At 40.6% G+C, this 20931-nt stretch overlaps 1 protein-coding gene across 1 annotated transcript in view; it reads right to left on the reverse strand.

The window, feature by feature from the left end:
- KCNK10 (potassium two pore domain channel subfamily K member 10) overlaps window positions 1-20931 on the reverse strand; it is a 105467-nt gene that overhangs the window by 18621 nt on the left and 65915 nt on the right. Inside the window, exon 4 of the mRNA XM_029076951.1 lies at window positions 19307-19467. Within this exon, the coding sequence (XP_028932784.1) occupies window positions 19307-19467 (161 nt within the window). The remainder of the gene's footprint in view (window positions 1-19306; window positions 19468-20931) is intronic.

Here is a 20931-nt window from a genome sequence, read left to right on the forward strand (position 1 = left end):
TCTCTCCACATAGCAGAACCAAACCGGTTTTCCCTGAGGTTGTTGCTAGGCAAATTTGCTTTGGTTTATTTACTAGCTGCAGGAATAGTGAGCCAAGCAAGCAGCTTGAGAACACTGACCTGGCTGCGCTTACCCTTCTTTGAAATAACAAAATAGAAATCTATCTGTAAAAAGGCTTCAGGGGGTAAATTTTGTGCATAAATTGTTGGCTTACCCCCGATATTTGACTTCAGCCTTTTTATGATACATATGAGACTCTTTGGTTGTTTTTCTGCTGTTCATCATACATTTTTTTAAAATTCCATCTCCTGAACTAAGATTTTGTAAGCAATTATTTTACAGTGTTTTGGGAGAAAATGTATGAATTTCAGTAAGTATGCATTATTGTAGATCTGATTTAACTTAAAAATTATATTTTCATACAAAACTTTAATAATGTCAGGCACTGCAGACAGCAAACATATCTGCACAGCAGAAGACTACTTTTGTTGTATATCTACTGGTCAGATGGTCATGCCCACCTCAGGCTTTTTTTTTACCAACACTCACCCAAACACAAACTTCATTATCAGTGGTGTAATCCTTGAAGATGCAGGACAATGCTTTGAATGTGTGTTGAACATACAAATGCACATTAATGTATTTAGTTCATCTGAAACCAGGGTCGCCTAATGGATAGAGAATTAACCTGAGAGTCAGTTACCTCATCTGTAAAATGGGGATTAAGACTATGAGTCCCATGTGGGACAACCTGATAATCCTGTATCCATCCCGGCACTTGGCAGTGCTTGGAACAGTGCTTGGCACATAGAAAGCGCTTAACAAATACCATCATCAGCATCAGCATCATCTATCATAGCACTTAGTACAGAGACTGGCACATAGCATTTAACAAATTTTTAAAATACCATAAAATACCATAAATACCATAACTTTACCCTGAGTCAAACAGACATACTTCAGAAACACCAGAAGCAAGGATTTTACCCTGAGAATCTTGCTAGAATGCTTACATGATTTTTCACTGGACTTCAAGAACTGTGCCTGGCACATTAGTAAGCACTTAAATACCATCTAAACAAAAAATTTAAAAAAAAAAAACTAGGGCTGCAAGTACCAGTTTCATTAGAGATTATATACTTACCTGATTTTACTGTGATTCTGAAACTTTCTGTTTTGTGAAAGAAAAAATTTTACTTGGACTGATCATTTACTCATTTACTATTTGTTTAATAATGCAAAAACTATCTGTTCGATTGATTAGCTTGATTCTCTTTCCTTAGTTTTCATGTTGTTTCGTCTAACAAATTAACACCCTAAATTGTTGATTCTTGATAAGGAATTATTTCATTTTTCCTTCCCCTTAGAGAATTGATGGATTTCTTAGAAAAATCTCAGGGAAATTAGCTGGCAAGTCAGAGTCCAATTTTATGGGGTTTGAATGCAAACAGGCCACCAAAGTAATGTGATTTTGAATCTACCATAGCATGACATCTAATAAGAGCTTAATAAATATTATTATTATTACTCATAGTAATAAATATATCATCATAATAAAAGGTTTTTTAAGAAGAAATGATCATAGAAACTGCCTTACAGAAAGACTAGTTTTTCCCTACACTATTATTTACTGTTTCATTTTCTCAACATCACAGAGAATGGCCAAGTAGAACCTGCAGTTCCTCAAACTATTAATAGTACTTTTAAACCTGTTTGTCTACTGTCTCTATGGTAGAGATACTTGCTCTGAACTAACATTATGGGAGTCAGGCAGTTAAATCCCCATGGATCCTTCTGAAAATTTTCTTTTCAGAAGTTTAGTGTAAAACCAGACAATGGCTAAACAAGGCAAACCTTGAGCTGAACATCTTCAACTGAATATTACTGGAAAATCCTAAAAGCTTGGGCAAATTTGCCATCAAGACGATATGCAAGTTAAAGACTATTTCAGGCTCACAATTAACATGCTCTGAGATTGAAATTCCAGGAAACTTTCCCTGGAAGAGAAAACTAAATTGTATGAAGATCAAATGGCTTCTATGGTCACTGTGGTGTCAATAGCAATGAAGCTTTTAGTTGATTAAAATCAGTTTTGGATACACTACTTTACTCCTACCACTTCTAAATCATCCTTTGGGATCACCTTTAGACACAAAACCCTGGGTTAATTGGTCCCTGGTTTAGACCCAATATGACATTTCTTATATTATTCACTTCGTTAAACTTTCATTTCTATAAAGGTCCAACTGAAAGTTGTGGAAACACTTCTGTGACTGTGTGACGATTACATCTTCACTTGATTTCATTCGTTGTAGGTATTTCTAAATCTTTTCTTTAGGTATTGTGTCTCTTTAGTGATTCTTTTACCAGTCACACACGTTGATGTTTCTTAGTATTATGAAAGACATCTGGCCATAGAAAACATGTTGGGAAGACAATTCTAATTTTTTATAATGGTATTTGTTTATTGCTTACTATGTACCACTAACCAACAGCCCTGGGTCATCTGTGCAGTCCGCCTCTGCCGTTCTTGTGCACAGTTGCAGAGTGTTGCTGGTGGAAATCTAAATATATGACCAACATTGCCCTCTTCAAGTTTATACTTGCATGCTTTAACTCTGCCTGGCAAATTTATTTCTCCACCCTTATTGACATCCATGTCCATCACCCTCGCCAGTTGTTCCAGACATTTAACTCTCTCCTCAGGTCCCCTGAACCCCGTCTTCCCTATCTCTTGCTCCCAATGACCTGGCCAACTACTTTATTAAGAAAACTGACAATATCAGGCATGATTTCCCTAAAATCACCCCTGCCCCTATTCAGCCCCTCCCCTTCTGGTCCCCTCTTCAACTCTCCCATCTTTCCCAGCAGTATCTCTAGAGGAAAAATCCTGCCTCCTCTCAAAATCCACCCCCCTCCACCTGTGCATCTGACCCCCGCTTCCTTTGGCTCAGTGGAAAGAGGCCAGGCTTGGGAGTCAGAGGTCATGGGTTCGAATCCCGGCTCCGCCACTTGTCACTTGTCAGCTGTGTGACTGTGGGCAAGTCACTTAACTTCTCTGTGCCTCCGTTACCTCATCTGGCAAATGGGGATTAAGACTGTGAGCCTCAAATGGGACAACCTGACTACCCTGTATCTACCCTGTATCTACCCCAGCACTTAGAACAGTGCTCTGCACATAGTAAGCACTTAACAAATACCAACATTATTACATCTTATCAAAACGCTTTGGGAAGCAGCGTGGCTCAGTGTAAAGAGCCTGGGCTTTGGAGTCAGAGGTCATGAGTTCGACTCCTGGCTCTGCCACTTGTCAGCTGTGTGACAATGGGCAAGTCACTTAACTTCTCTGTGCCTCAGTTACCTCATCTGTAAAATGGGGATTAACTGTGAGTCTCACGTGGGACGACCTGATTATCCTGTATCTACCCCAGTGCTTAGAACAGTGCTCGGCACATAGTAAGCACTTAACAAATACCAACATAACTCTTGCCCCCTCCCTTTTTCCCTCCCTAACAACAATCTTCCCTCCCAAACAAGTTGTTTGAAGCTCTCCAATGGCTTCTTCTCCACAGCTTTCAAACATGCCCATGCCTCCCCTATTCTAAAAAAACCTCCTTTGACCCAACTGCTCTCTCCAGTTACTGCCCTATCTTCCTCCTACCATTTTTCTCCAAACCCTTGAGTGAGTTGTCTACACCCGCTGTTTCAAGTTCCTCTTATCCAATTCTCTCCTTGACCCCCTCCAATCTGGTTTCCATCCCCTTCACTCCACAGAAACTGCCCTCTTAAATGGCCAAATCAAATGGCCTCTACTCAATCTTAATCCTCCTCGACTTCTCAGCTGCCTTAACACTGTGGACCACCCCATTATCCTGGAAACATTATCCAACCTTGGCTTCACTGACACTGTCCTCTCCTGGTTCTCCTCTTATCTCCCTGGACCTTCATTCTCAGTCTCCTTTGCAGGCTCCTCCTCTGCCTCCCACCCCCTAACTGTGGGGGTTCCTCAAGGTTCAGTTCTGGGTCACTTTCTGTTCTCCATCTACACCCACTCCCTTGGACAACTCATTTGTTTCTGTGGCTTCAACTACCATCTTAATGCAGATGATACCCACATCATCTAGCCCTGATCTCTCTCCTGTCTGTAGTCTTGTATTTCCTCTTGCCTTCAAGACATCACTACTTGGATGTCCTCCCACCACCTCAAGTTTAACATGTCCAAAACAGAACTTCTTATCTCCCCACACAAACCCTGTCCTCCCCATCCCTGTAGACTGCAGGACCAGTGTCCAACTCGATTTGCTTGTATCCACCCTAGCACTTAGTACAGTGCCTGGCACATAGTAAGTGCTTAACAAATACCATTATTATTAGAGCATGGGCCTGAGAGTCAGAAGGTCACGGGTTCTAATCCTGGCTCCACCACTTGTCTGCTGTGTAGCCTTGGGCAAGCCACTTCACTTCTCTGTGCCTCAGTTACCTCATCTATAAAATGGGGATGAAGACTCTGAGCTCTGAGAGCGGGACTATGTCCCACTAGATTTGCCTGTATCCACCCCAGCATTAAATACAGTGTCTGGCATATAGTAAGTGTTTAACAAATACTATAATTATTATTATTATCATTAAAACATAAGGAAGGCCTAGCTCATGGGTGTCCAAACTTTTTTACTTTGAGAAACGAACTAAAGAATCATTTGTCACTGGTTAGACATATGGATGCCCACTATTTACTGTAGGCCCGTCATTGGGCAGGGATTGTCTGTTCCCGAATTGTACATTCCAAGCGCTTAGTACAGTGCTCTGCACATAGTAAGCACTCAATAAATACTATGGAATGAATGAATGAATATTGACAGCCCAAATAAGAGGGGGCTTTTCCACCTCAGTCCTGCACTCCATCCTTTTGCCTCTACACTGGACGTTTCAGGGCATTCCATGGAATCTAGACAGGCTACTGGGGACTGAGAGAAGGAGAAGTAAATCCACTTGATCCCTTGAAAGTAGCTGTCAATTCGGCAGAGACAAGTTAAAGAATATACCCAAAGTATCCTCCTTTTAGTCTTTGTCTGCTAAACTGGGACAGATGGTCATAGTGTCAACTCTCATGTTAAACTGGTTAGTGAATTAGAAATAACCATTGTCTGCAGGAGATCAAACATCCCTCAGTGATGTTCCAAATAGTACAATTCCAGGCTCCACTGTCTCCAGGAGGAACCTTTTCCCTGTTAAGAAACTGCTGCCCATATTCAAACACAGTGATCTTTTTCTTCTTTAAAACACTGTTCCCTCTTACAACAGTAGGATCTGTCTCTGTACCTGGAGTAAAAAGCCAACCCTCCTCCAGAGGAAGGAAATAGGGATAGGAAAGAGATTCTATATCTGAAGTTGTCTGAAGTAAAAAGAAAAAGGAAGGAGGGGATGAGGAAGGAATAAAAAGTGGAAGAAAAACAGGAGGAGGAGGAGATGGAGATGGGTTCTAATCTTGGTTCCACCATTTGTCTATTGTGTGATCTTGGGCAAATCACTTAACGTCTCTCGGCCTCAATTACCTCATCTGTAAAATGGGGATTAATACTGTGAGCCCCATGTGGGACACAGACTGTGTAGAGAAGCAGCGTGGCTCAGTGGCAAGAGCCTGGGCTTTGGAGTCGGAGGTCATGGGTTCGAATCCCAGCTCGGCCACTTGTCAGCTGTGTGACTGTGGGCAAGTCACTTCACTTCTCGATGTCTCAGTTCCCTCATCTGTAAAATGGGGATTAAGACTGTGAGGCCCACGTGGGACAACCTGATTCCCCTGTGTCTACCCCAGCACTTAGAACAGTGCTCGGCACATAGTAAGCGCTTAACAAATACCAACATTATTACAACTTGATTAGTTTGTATCTATTCCAGTGCGTAGTACAATGCCTGACACATAGTGAGTGCTTAACAAATAATAAATACCATAAATACCACACCTTTACCCTGAGGCAAACAGACATGCTTCAGAAACACCAGAAGTGTGTGTTTTATTTCTGAGAATTTTCCTAGAATGCTTAACAAATATAAAAAGAGAAAAAGACAAGAAGGAAGGCCAATAGGTATGTTCCTTTGATCATACTTCATCCTTGAATTATTTTCCCCCTCCCATTCAAATCTTTGGTAGTAATTGGCAGCATGGTTGCCTTCCCATCCTGTTTTGAAAGCTTCTCCTCAAGTGCAGAATGCTGCAGAATCTTTCCTGGAAAATTGCTTTCTACTATCCCTAAAGTGGGATGAGACAGGGAAGCTGGGCCCATTGAAGAGATGTGCAAAATTCTGTAAGTTTCTTTGAAGGAAGGCTGAAGAAACATCAGGTGCCATCTTCTCCTGCAATTTTTTTATGGTATTTGTTAAGTGCTATGTGCCAGGTACTGTACTAAGCGCCGGGTAAGATATAAGCTAATCAGGTTGGACCCAGTCCATGTCCCACATGGGGCTCAGTCTTATCCCTATTTTACAGATGAGGTAACTGAAGAACAGAGAAGTTAAGTGGCTTTCCCAAATTCACACAGCAGGCAAGTGGTGGAGCCAGGATTAGAACCCAGGTCCTTCTGACTCTCAGGCCCATGCTCTATCCACTAGGCATGCTGCTTCTTCAAAATATTGATTCTGAATGGGTATTTCCCAGTGGAAGAACTGCTTTTGCACACACTTTCAGAAGCCCAGGCATGTTTGATGTTGGCTGTTGTGTCCTGGTCAGATTCCAGCATGGATAATTACATCCTGCTTCCTCTGATCCCTCCTGGAGTTTCAATGAAATGCACCATTCTCCTTTCCTTCTCACCATAAGCTCTTGGGTAACACGGCTATTTGTTAGCAAGCCGTTGCTGAAGCATCCCCTAGGGATGAATGTGGTTCGTGCAGGCAATGATTTCAGAATCTTTAAAAGAATGGAAGCTTTATAAACATTTTCCTTTTTTAAAAAATTAAAAGATGGCCACATAATCTGGAAGCCTATGACAGCATCTTCTTTCATTAGATTCCCTTCTAACCATTCATTAGAAATGTACACTAAAGGACATGGACTGTCTTAAGAAAAGTTTATTAGAGGAGCCCGTGGCTTAGGAATCTATAAGCAATTTTATAGCAAATGAAAGGAAAAATAATCAGTAGACATAGTCCAGTGAAGTATATTAACTGTGATAAATTTAAATGGTTTGATTTAAATGCAGTTTTCATTAAATTTTGGAAATGGGGTTTATTTTTAGCATCTGTAATGCAATGAGAATGGGAAAATGTAATTGTAATACGTTTCCAGGGAAGTCATCATTGAAGACCTTTGGGTTTGATGCTTTAAAATAATGGGGAAAGGTTGGAATTCAGTTTGATCATTTTCTGCAGGATTATTTCCGGCCTGATAAATCTTCAGATCAACAGAGCAGGTCTCAGAAGAGGTTGTCACATTTATAATGCCATCTGGACAGGTCATTATTTTTCATCTTCTTTTGGGAAATAGTTGACAGGCTTCAGAAGGATAGAATGAGAGGAAAGAAAAATAACCAATTCTAATGCAAAGATCAAAGTGCTAAATTAGGCTGAGGTTTTAAAATCAGAACTCCAGGACCTAGACAGAAAATGTAACAAGAAAATGTAAGTGCCAAAAGAGAACTGCAATAATACTGTAGTAGTACCACACAGCAGTTATGTTTTTCAGTGATATTAAAACGTTAATCTTTGCTTTCTTGGCACCTAAGGTGTACTCTTGACAAAATATATATTTAAAGAACTAATTTGGAAGCATGCTGCCTCCCATTATTGAATTGATTTTTCAAAAAAATTATTCCCTTAATCCCCTTTTTCACCATTAAGTCATCCCTAAAGTTCACCCAGTCAGAACTAAGAAAAATACTGATCCTGGTCCCAAGAATAATAATAATAATAATAATAGAATTGTTAAGTGCTTACTCTGTGCCAAACATTACACTAAGCATTGGGGTAGATACAAGATAATCACATCCGATACAATCCCTGCCCACAGAGACACAGTCTAAGGGAGTTGGGGAGAACAGGTATTTAATCCCCATTTCACAAATAAGGACACTGAGGCCCAGAGAATTCAAGCAATTTGTACAAAAAAAAAAAATGACAGATCAAGTGATGGAGGTGGAGCTAAAACCCAATGTATTCTTTTCTATGGAATCCTCTCAAGACATCTTTGCATTTGGTTACTGCCTCACTAATGTCAGCGTTGGAGGACACAGGCTGATATTTGTTTGACATCTCTAAAATGGGTTGTGCTTAAAAAAATGAGGAAGCTTGAGAGGAAAAGATAATTAGGAAAGATGCAAATGGGTGGATGTCAGAAATTATTTGAGTCTGTTAACCCAAATGCTTCAGGGGCCAAAGCTTTCACTCTCTTCAGTCACAAAAAAAAAAGCGTGGGATGTGAAGTCCTTGCATATTAATACCTTAGAAATAGTAAATTAGTTACAGTTGAGCTGTTAGAGTATGCTCTGTTGAAATCATTTAGCAAAAAAAAAAATGAGGTGCTACTTAAACAAGAAGGAAAGAGTATTTGCCTGGTATTTATATTTTAAAAACGCTCTACTTCCCTTTGCCTTTGTTCCTGCTACCTTGTCCTTCATTTGGGAAGTGAAGACAACACTCACCAAGACTTGGGAAAGGAGCTCAATGTCTCTGGACCAAGGGAAGGTGGTTAAGGATTGCCCTGGCCAATTAGTTCAGTGTGGCATCATTTCATAATGTTGTATACCCTGCGGAGTGCATGTGATGAATTCTTCATCTCTTAAATTCAGAGTGGCAAAGGGGTGTCTGCTGTTTATGCATGCCATCAGCAGCCACCCTAGAATCAGGTAGAACTATGGGGTGGACTAATGAGAAAGTTCCCTGAAGTCTGAAAATAATTGTCTAGTGACACCTTAGTGTAGCCATGTGCCCTGGATGTATAAAAAAGAGTGGAACTAATTGAAGTCAGATATCAAGCTTAAAAAAGGTTAAAAAAGTCTCTCAGTCCTTTCTCTGATTGCAGTTTATATGGATTTGAGGGCAAAAAATATGTTGGAACCTATTAGGCAAGTAGGTGATTCCTGGTGGAAGAAAGGTGACTCTGGGGGCTTCTCCTCAGCCTGAAACCAAAACATAGTTTCCTTTCCCACCTGCAATAGTTAACTGCATTTCCCCAGTAGGCTTATCTTAACTAACACCCAAGAAGTAAGTTTCACAAAGGTCTGAATCAGGCTCAAGCATGATAAGTGATCAGGGATCATAACTTAGCACTTTTCATTTGACCGGAAAGAAGGCCCCTTTAGGTGCCAGAGAGATCATGGGCCAAATAACATCAGCACAGTTTTAAAAGTTAATTACTCTTAACCAGAGCTGAGCGGGAAGCAAGTGTAAGCTCCTAGTAGGCAGGGAACAAGCATACAAACTATGTTATATTGCATTCTCCCCTGCAATTGGTATTGACCTCTGCACTCAGTAAGTGCTTAGTGAATACCGTTGATTAATTTATTGATTGACCCTTCAAAGAAGAAATTTGGAGTAGACATGAGAAGCAGACTGGCCTTGTGTAAAGAGCACATCTGTCGGGAATCAGAGGCCCTGATTCTAATCCTAGCTCCACCAATTCCTTCCTGGTGACAGTAGGCAAGTCACTTATCTTTGTGCCTCAATTTCCTCATCTATAAAGTGAAGTTTAAATACCTGTTCTCCTTCCTACTTGGCTGGGACACCTGTGTGGGACAGGGACTGTCTCTGATTTGATTATCTTGTATTTTCTCCAGTGCTTAGAACAGTGCTTGACACACAGTAAGCACTTAACAAATATCATTATTATTATCATTACTATTACAAATGTACCAAAGGTCAAAGGTCATTGTGTAATTTTTCCCTACAATAAATTTTACTTGTCCCCTATTTAAATGAATTTTGGCTTATTTGATTCAGGGAAAGTATTTGTCCTTGACAGGCAATTCAGAACTCAGTTCTCTTATACTAAGTCTATCGTGAATTTCATATCTTGGCATTTCATTTCTATCAAGCAAATTACCTGGATTCTGCTAAGAATACTTCGTGGCCCCTCTAGACAATGACCCATTAGAAATAAATTATCCACCAAAGCCTCAATATACTCAAACATAATGAATCCTTATAACTGACTACCCTGACAAAGTATTACCACATAAATAAATCACAGTGCAACGAACAGTGAAAAGTATGGATTTTTATACAGAATCTTGACTCTGGCCTTTTGTGATCTGAACAAGTCCCTTGTTCCTCAATGACATAATTTATTAACATTTAAAAGAGATGTATAATTATTTACCCGGTCTAAAAAAGAGAATTGCAGTTTATTTCACAATTAGTAATAGTTCTATGATTCTAATAAAGACTTATTCAGAACATTTAAGTGTTACTGTTTTATATATTCCATTAAATCAAGACATATTTTTCTGCAAAAAACCTAACCTATAAAAAAGTGAGGACAGTACTTCAGCTATCAAATGAGATTGTGTGATATTACTAAAATGGATAAATACAAATAAACTGCTTGCATAGAATAATAATTCAATATTGACGGGCAGCACTCTTTAAGACCTCTATTTTTTCCTCTATTAAAATTAACATGTACCACATTTAGGTTTCAGGGAGAGAGAAAGCCCTTTCAACTGGAGGAGTTTTGCAAAAAAAAAAAAATTTAGTGAGAAGAACTTTGCAGATAGTTTCCTCTGCAAAAATGACTGCACTCTCTCATTCAGAGTTTAGGAAGAGTCCACTAAACAAATCTCTTTTTGACCTAAGCTACATGTAGGGTAGTCCCGCAAGTACAAGCCTAGAAGTCACCTGAAAAACAGTACAAGCCTAGGAGTTGACTGAAAAAAATTCCTAGAATCTGCCTGTGTCTCCATGGCTCTCATGATCTCTGACTCACGGGACTGCTAACCTGTGGAGGGGATTTACTCCTAATAATTTTTCTTACAATTCAACATGGTAGGGCAGAAAAAAATTAAGTTGAGCTAGTGGAGATTGGATATTTTTCCATCTGATTTCATATTCAAGCATACTTTCTCATTGCCCAGGGAGACTTCCAAGCTGACAGAGCTGACAGCTCTGCCCTCCCTCTTTGCCAGCTAGTGTGGATGCTGGGGACTTCCCCAAGGGTACCAGACTGGTAGCCGGCTGGGGGTTGAAGGGCTCTGTCACGCAGACAAGTTTGTCATGATTTCTTAGGCACTTTTGGATTTGGCTCCAAAATCATCATTATCTGCATGAGGTAATGTCATTAAGGTGAGATTTGCACTTAAAATTTGGCTTGCCCCAGTGCATCCAAGATGGATTTTTATACTGAAGAATTATCTTCCTGAATATATCTGCCTTTAGGCAGAAATGCCCTTGAAGTGAAATAAAGGGTTGTGCAATCATCTGAATAATTCAGACTAAAATAAAACCCTGCTTTCACCTTGATTATTCAACTAATTTAGGCAAAGCCGGATGTTTGTTTTTTGCCTGAATTGTCTGCGTATGCTTGGACTAATAGCTGCCATGAAAACACAATATGGTGAAGAATAATCTTGAAGGAGGATCTCTCACTCACAGGAGAGACACCTCCGTATGGTTTATGGAAAAACCATTTCTCTCTTCCTTTGCCTCCTTAATGACCACAGGGCCTGTTGAATTTGTTTCAAATGTCACACTCAGATTTCCTCAGTAGTATTTAACCTACACTCTCATCTGCTTCTTAATAGATGTAATAACTGAATGATATTAACAGGTTCCAAGTCTTTCCTGATGTTTAAAACCAAAAAAATCTAAACAGAACAACTCACAGAAGACAAGGGGACTAGAACCTTTATTTCCCAGTGCATTTCTGGGTTCCTATGTTTTGTGCAAAGGAACTCATTCTTTAAAAAATCCTGGGTCTAAGTATGTGAACCTGCATGCAGTCTTTAAACCCATTTAAAATAAGAGGAAGTCATGGATTTGAAATTGAATTTCTATCTTGCTATGGATATTTTTTGCTTGCACTGTTGCAAGAAAAAAGGAGGGTTCTCTTCCCACACAGAATCAGCTATGAGACAGTTGAGCATTGAACTACACAGGAATGCTGCTCTTTTCTAGGTTCTTCATTTGCTATATATAATGCTCCGTTCTTGTTAGAATGGGCACTCTGCATTGGTCTTCTAAAGTTGCCACCTACCTTGCCTGTGAACCTTGAACCAACCAAGCCAGAAATGATGGCAAAACTTATACAAAATAATGAAATACAGTTCACTGCCCTCTCCCACCCCCACAGTGATTTATTTGATTTTCAGTCCATTCAGGCCAAAACCAGATGGCAGAGACAGAGATGGGTGGCTGCTCAAACAGATCTCATAGTGAATCAACAGTGGCGGGAAGATAAAAATTGGAAAACCTCATTAATATTTACTCCATTAATATGGAATTAAGCTCCCTTCTTCCCTTTGCTTTCTCTACAGTGTTTGGCCTTTAATATGGTTAACAAAACATCAATTAAACTGCAAATGGAAGGTGATATGCAGAAGCAACAAGGAGGGAACAGGGTGCATATCAGGGAAGAAGTGTAGTGGAAATAAAAGGGAGGAAAAGATATTTGCTGACTCTCCAATTGTCCTAAGTATCTTTAAAGAGAAAATCAGGCCAACTGAGTCACCAGGAATTCCTGTTGAGCTGCATTAAAACAAGAGTTCTAGAAGCAGTGTGGCTCAGTAGAAAGAGCCCAGGTATAGGAGTCAGAGGTCCTGGGTTCTAATCCCAGCTCCACCACCTGTCAGCTGTGTGACTTCGGGCAAGTCACTTCACTTCCCTGGGCCTCAGTTACCTCATCTGTAAAATGGGGGTGAAGACTGTGAGCTCCACATGGGACAACCTGATCATCTTGTATCCTCCCCAGGGCTTAGAACAGTGTTTGGCACATAGTAAACGCTTAACAAATACCAATACCAATGAATTCACCAATTCATATTACTCTCCCCAGACTTTCATTTAATCCATATTAGTGAGATTTTAAGGCATAGGCTACTAAAGACCCCAAAATCAAAGGTTTATTTGCAGGTCCTTGAAGAGAAAAGTGGAATCAATTTCTCACAAAAATGGTAAGAAATCATCAGAAGAGAATACAAATATTGCATTTTGGAACATAAAATCTATACACTTGTTTTTTTCTCTCTCTCCGTCTCTCTCTGCCCCTCAGCCACTCAGCATTTCTTCCTTCCTCAGCATCATTCTCTGCCTGCCTATGTCTTTCTGTTTTGTATTTCTGTCCTTTTCTCACCCCTGATCTAAGGCCACTGGCCCTACCACGGTCAAAAGCCCTGCCCCTTCTCACTCTGTGCATTAGAAAACATGGCGGGAGACAGGGATAGCTCAATGTCTACTCCAAGCTCAATGCCTGCTTTTCGGACTTCTGGGTCGCTGAGCTAGGTAGTGGCCCCTCTGACAATTTCTGTGGAGCATGGCTGACCCAAGTGTAATTTGCTTCATCTAGGAGAGCTGGTTGAAGTTTGAGTTTCCATGATATCTCTACTTTTTCCACAATAATGGAGACAGCATAGAGTATCTTTAAAATGGATGCAATATTCTGTTTCCAACATTTTCCAACTGATCTTTCCTGGTTAGCTTCAGACACAATTGCCAATATCTTATATTTCTGGACCCTAGAGTCTGATTGAACAGGCAATTAACAATAAGTGGTCCAGGGAGCAATCTGAGACAGCTTCTATTAACTAAGATAAGGAGTCTGTAGAGGTCAGTGGAAATGTTGTTCCACGAAGCCAACTCTTCAGGCAGAAGTGTTGGCAAGACTCTTTAACCTTTCTATTTTAGACCTGTTAATTGAAGATTAATAGAAGGGTGGCAGAATTTCCTTTCAAAGACCATTAATGCCTCATGAAATTAGAGTTGACTGCAGAAGGATATACCAAAGGGACACTGGCCATTCACTGAAGATAAAGTTTTAAAGAGGGAACAGAATTAAATCGCTCCTTTGCAATGTATTCAAGTTGGGCTTAGATCATTTTCCTGTTCAAGGGTTCAAGGTGGGATAGTTGTTTTCAGATGTTCTTAGGAAGAATAGTTGAGGGAAATTTGAAGTCTCTGTAGATTTCTCCAAATAAAGGAAATAGATCTCAGTCCTGAACATTTTTATTTAGGGAAGATGTAAAATGAAGGTATTTGGGATAGAAAATAGAGTGTAATCTTTGGGGAAATGATGTTTGGAGAGTTGGGAGAATTTGGATCAAGAATCCACCACCCTGTTACCTTAAATCCCATTTGTGTTCCATAACATGACTAGAACAACTAGAAATGAATCTGGTAAATGAATATTACAAATTGTTAGAAAGCAAGGTCACAGTTTGTCTTAGGTCAGAATCTGCTCCCAGGGTTAAAGGGAATATTCTAAGAGGGGACTTGTTTTTGACCAATAGAGTGAAGAGCTTCACCCCATCCTCAGTGAGGTTAGAGTTGAGCTCTCTTAGGCATTTTTATGGTATTTGTTAAATGCTTGCATTGTGCCAGGCACTGTACTAAGCGCTGGGATAGATACAAGCTAATCAAGCTGGACCAAGTCCATGTCCCACGTGGGTCTCACAGTCTTAATTCCCATTTTACGGATGAGGTGACTGAAGCACAGAGAAGTTAAGTGACTTGCCCAAGGTCACAAAGCAAACAAGTGGCAGAGTCAGGATGAGATCTCAAGTCCTCTGACTCCCAGGCCTGTGCTCTTTCCACGGGTCCACGCTGCTTCCCTTGCATTAAGTGAGGGAAGTTTTTCAGTTTTGAAGCTGTTACTAATAGCAGGTGGTGTTTCTCTGCCTTGGAGATCCAGCCAGAAAGATCCATATGTCCTAGTATATTTATTTCCAACCAAGCTATTCCTAGGGTAAAAAGGAGGTTAGTTTGGGTTAATTTGTTTATGAGCTTAATCTATGGATGATTTTAGTCTAAAGCCTATTTCTCATTATGTCGCCTAGTAGGGTATTCAGACAGCACTTGGCATAAACTACATGACCTGGGAATCAGACCTCCAACTTCGCTGATGAATTTTTATCTTGGTGCAACCTTAAAGAAGCAACACAGCCTAGTGGAAAGAGCACTAGCCTGGAAGACAAAGGATCTGGGTTCTAATCCAGGCTTTGCCATTTGTTTGGTATATGATCTTAGACAAGGTACTTAACTTCCCTGTGCCTCAGTTTCCTCATCTCTCAAATGAGGAATAAGTACCTGTTTCCTCTTTCACTTAGACTATTGAGCCCCAAGTGGGACAGGGACTGTCTGATCTGATTAACCTGTAACTACCCCAGCACTTAGTACAGTGCTTCACACATAGTAAGAATTTAAAAAAAACACAATGATCAACATCATTATTATTAAACCTTGAGAAGTTGTAAATACTCCCTTGCAAACCTCTTCCTTAGTATTCCCTGTTGAGACTGTTTCCCAGATTACAGCCTGATTTTGATCTTGCAAGATTAGGGCATTTGGTTCAATCATGGTAGCCAGGGCATACATGGCACTATCCACTTGGTCCTGGAGGAGGTTCTTAGTCCCATATTTGGCATGTGGGTAGGGCCAAACCTAGAGTGGTCAGCAATTTTAGCTCATACATCCAAGCAGCCCCAAATTTGTTCCCGCAAGGGAAAAGCTTCTCTGAATTTCACATGAAGGTTATCGACCTTATTTTCATTTTTAAAATTGGTGGTTTTTAGTACCATGAGGTTACTATCTAAATTAAAATTAAAGAGACCAATTCTCCTAATGCCTAAGATTCCTCCCTGTTACCAAGTTAGACACTTTGGAAGGGGCATTACTCATGCTGAGCTTTAGGGAACCATTCAGGGCACTGTAACAGCATTGCATCATATGTGCAGCAGTGCCCTTAGATCTAGGGATCTAAAAGAGTTAATCCTCTTCCCCAGACATCCAATTTACTACCAGAGAGGACATTTGGGCACTGGAGAAGTAGGCTTATTATCTTTGCTGATCATCAGCACAAATTAAATTGCTGAGTTCTATTCATATGATTCTTAGTCATCTGGAAGAATGTTATTATAAAGTGATTTTTTACTTAGATTGCCCCATTCATCCCCACATCCCCTCTCTACTGCAGTTGGACTGCATCTCTGGGTTGTTTCCTCTGCCAAGGAAGAGCGTGGTCTAAAAATTCCTCCCCCAGGTTTCATGGTGGTTTCCTGTTTGCGTGCAAGGTTGATTGTCTGAGCTGATCCCTCAGGTCTATTTTTGTTTCTAATGGGACCAGGCATACAGATCCCAAAATAACACCTGGTTTCCAAAATGGGGATTTCATGCCAGTGAAGCAGTAACCCATTATTTATTATTAATAATAATTATTATTATTATTATGGTATTTGTTAAGCGCTATGTGCCAGGAATTGTACTAAGCACTGGATACTTAACCTCTTGTCTGAGGATGGCTTCAGAGGGCATCAGTCTTGAAATGACACCTCTAAGAAGGGCCACTTTTTCCACTGAGCAAAATGGGCAGTTTGTCTAGGCCATCCTGACACGAAGACTACTCTAACTCTTGCAGCTCGGAGAGCAGAAAAACCCCTGACCAAGAGGAGGCAGTCAGGGCCAGAGCAAAAGGCAGCCCCAGCCTACCCCATTACCCAAACCGAGTTGGCCATACCCAAATGTAAGAAGCAGATGGAGGATTGGTATTGACTCATCTGAGTCTTTTCAATATATTTTCAGAAGGAGCCCTCCTCCATTCTCCACTTCTTATATGGTTAGTAATAGTATTTAATGAGCAATGCACTTATGCAAAGTGCATTCAAAGTACAAACCAAAGAAGTGACCTTCCCTGCTCAACAGGAGCTTACACTCTAATGGGAAGACAGACAGAAAAACCTGTACAAAGGGAATAAAGAAAATTAAAAGCTGAATATACAATTGTATATGCATAGGTGCTGCGGGTGGATATAAATAAGTACATAAATGTGAGAGATAGCTGATGGGTTTATAACACTTGGAGTGCTGAGAATTAATCAGGGAAGGCTTAATTGTAGGAGATGGAATTTCAGGAGAATTTTAAATATGGCTGGGCCGTGGTCCAGTTGATTTTGGAAGAGAGGGAGTTCCAAGCTGGGGGAACAGTGTGAATAAGGAGATAAAGAAAAATATCTTCTTTTCTTTTATGAGGCCTGGCCAGCTATGGACAAATATGCTTTTCTCTTAATCATCACTACCATTATCTTGCATTGACTCTAGACTGTAAGCTCTCTCTAGGTGGTAAGCTAACTGTGGGCAGGGAATGTGTCTACCATCTCTAGTATTGTACTCTCCCAAGCACTTAGTACAACAGTAAGTGCTTAATAAATACCACTGATTGATTGATTGACTATTGATTAGTAGAGAACATTACCCTAGCTGCTTGAAAACTTGCGGGTGACAGAGTCTCCCATTGAAGCAGCGTGGCTCAGTGGAAAGAGCCTGGGCTTGGGAGTCAGAGATCATGGGTTCGAATCACGGCTCTGCCACTTGTCAGCTGTGTGACTGTGGGCAAGTCACTTCACTTCTCTGTGCCTCACTTTCCCTCATCTGTAAAATGGGGATGAAGACTGTGAGCCTCATGTGGGACAACCTGATTACCCTGTATCTACCCCAGCGCTTAGAACAGTGCTCTGCACATAGTAAGCACTTAACAAATACCAACATTATTATTATTATTATTATAAATGGTGGACAAGCCTCAATCCCTCCACAGAGACTCTGGAACCCAAAAGCTGCATGAAGGAAATGATCATAGTGCTAATAGTTTGCAGTATACTTTCTGCATCACATAAGTACAACTTCACGTAAGACAGATTGATTAAAATACTATTTGGCTATTAGAAACAGATTGATGTTGTCATCACAGTGTCTTAAGGATCTGGCAGTTTCTCAAGCCCCAACTAAATATAGCACTAATATGTCTAGATGGATGTATTATTAGCCAGTCATTCCCAGTCCTTTGGCTCAAAAGACAAATCAACACCTTTGCCCTATCCCTGGAGAATAAGCTGGATAGATAGGTTTATTCTTGGTTTCAAGAAGTCTGCTGAAAACTCTCTCTGATCACCAGGAAGACATGTGCACTACTCAGAGAAGCAGTGTGGCTCAGTGGAAAGAGCCCGGGCTTGGGATTCATAGGTCATGGGTTCGAATCCAGGTTCTGCCACTTGTCAGCTGTGTGACTGTGGGCAAGTCACTTAACTTCTCTGTGCCTCAGTTACCTCATCTGTAAAATGGGGATTAACTGTGAGCCTCACGTGGGACAACCTGATTACCCTGTATCTACCCCAGTGCTTTGAACAGTGCTCTGCACATAGTAAGCACTTAACAAATATGAACATTATTATTATTATCTCTTGACTGTAAGTTCATTTTTTATGGTATTTGTTAGGCGCTTACTTCGTACCACATACTATACTAAGTGCTGGGGAAGATACAAGCTAATCAGGATGCACACAGTCCTTGTCCCACATGAGACTCATAGTATTAATCCCCGTTAATCCCCAGTGACAGAAAAGTGGCTGAGCCAGAATTAGAACCTAGGTCCTTCTGGCCCCAGACCCATGCTCTATACACTAGGTCACACTGCTTCACTGTGGGCAGGGAACGTGTCTAATAACTCTGTTGTACTCTACTCTTCCAAGTGCTTAGTTTGGCACTTTGCACAAGGTAAGCACGTGAATACCACTGATAGATCTTGCTGGATTTCCAAAGCAAACAGACCAGGATCCAGCTAGTATTCATTCATTCACTCAACTGTTTTTATTGAGCACTTATTATGTGCACAGCACTGTACTAAGCGCGTGGGAGAGTACAATATAACAATAAACAGACACATTCCCTGCCTACACTGAAAGGAAACTGTCTGGAAATCCTAGGTGTGGAGGCTCTGCCTGCAGGCAGGGGACTGGAATAGAGAGCTTCATGAAATCCATTCTAGTTTTATGGCTCTCCATCTTTAGATTAGAACCTCTGAGAAGCACAGTAGGGCAGTCATAGTCAGTCAGTTGTAATTATTGAGTGCTTACTGTCTGCAGAGCACTGTACTAACTGCTGGCAAGAGTACAATCATGACAATATAACCGACACAGTCCCTGCCCACAACAAGCTTACAGGCTAGTATTGTAATAGCCTGAAAGAGATTGTATACCTCCCACTCCCTAGCCTCCACTTCTAGGAGAATCAGATTCATTGTGCCACAGATAAACATTCCTGGATGGTGGGTAAGGTGTCCAGATGTCAAAATATAACCATTAGACCACAGTAGTTAGGATTTGAGAAGAGTACTTACTCGAAAGACCTTTTCCACTCTTGCGATGCTTTTTCCAAAGATAGTCCCAAGCTGATCTCCAATTCCGGCTAATAGGAAGCCAAAGAGTGGAATCCCAAATATGGCATACAAAATACAGAAAATTTTGCCACCTTCAGTGCTTGGAGCAATATTTCCATACCCTGTTAGGAAAGATCAAGAATCAAGAGGTTTATTATATGTCAGAGAAATTAAGAAGCTCAAATTTGTCCTCCCTATCTGTCACAACAATGGGGTTCCTGATTTCATAAACCTGCTTAAAGTAATAATAATAATAATGGTATTTCTTAAACTTTTCCTATGTACCAGGCACTGTACTAAGCACTGGAGTGGATACAAGCAATTCAGGTGGGACACAATCCCTGCCCTATATGAGGCTCACAGTCTTAACCCCCATTTTACAGATGAGGTAAGTAAGGCACAGAGAAGTGAAGTGAAGTGTTCGATTCCACCACTATGCTAGTACTTTACGAATTATTTCTTGCCTGCAAGAGTGACTCACCTATCCATTTTCCTTTTCAAATTTCTGTTCAAATTTTTTCAAGTTTCTTATCACAAATGATCTGGATTACAGTTTCTGTTTCTTAAAGCAATGTTTAGGAGACACTCTGACAGCACTCCTTTCTTTCCCATATTTTCAGTTTAATAGCAAAAGCCCCCATTTCATTTTTTGGCAGCATTTAACATTCTTTTTTGTAGACTTTCACAAAAAAGCATGTTTCAGCCTTCTTTCTGGAAGGATCTTATTTACATTTAAATAGCTCCATTAAACTGGAAGAAGACACCTACACGCCTTTGTTTGCCCAGAAATTAGGGGAACTCATGGTCTCCTCCAGATAACTTTGGAAAATATTTCCCCCATTCCCACTGTCACATAATTGTCTTATTATTGTCAGCTAGTTAAAGCTTTCCTTTCTGTTTGAGTGTCTTTGCGAGGACAGATTGCAGATCTAGGCCACTCGTTTCAAGCCCCCAAATTCCTTGAATAGGCATCTTCTTAGCTTGGTTTGCATAATGCAAGGAGTATTTTTGGAAAGAATTTCTTTGCAGAAAATTTTCTTTTCTATTTTGAATCTGTGGACTTTAAGCACTAGGCTTACATTAAAGCAGGATTGTATGAGCTCTTTCCACTAGGCCATGCTGCTTCCCATTGTTAAAGAAAGACTGCTAACCTAAGCAGCCTATTTGTCTCTCTTAGCAATGGCCTTACTGATTGCTATGGGCAGAAAAGACTAAATTGGGGAGCTACATATTTTAAGTGGTACCTCAGAGACCACCCATCTCTCTGGTGTTCATGCCCCTTACATAATTTCACCCCACCAAACCTGGGCTCTGGCAACTTCTAAAGAATTTATCAAGAGCCCAAGATGGCTTCATAATGATATGGAAACAAGTATTTCCTCTTCTCCTATTCCCTTCTTTGTCTGCCTGACTTGCTCCCTTTATTCACTGCCCCTCCCCCTGCCACACAGCACTTATGTACATATCCATAATTGATTTATGTGTATTAATACCTGTCTCCCCATCTAGACTGTTAGCTCATTGCAGGCAGAGAATGTGTCTGTTATAGTATTATGTTGTACGCTCTCAAGTGCTTAGGACAGTGC

This window comes from Ornithorhynchus anatinus, chromosome 1, assembly GCF_004115215.2.
Source record: "Ornithorhynchus anatinus isolate Pmale09 chromosome 1, mOrnAna1.pri.v4, whole genome shotgun sequence".
In the NCBI taxonomy this organism is placed as follows: domain Eukaryota; kingdom Metazoa; phylum Chordata; class Mammalia; order Monotremata; family Ornithorhynchidae; genus Ornithorhynchus; species Ornithorhynchus anatinus.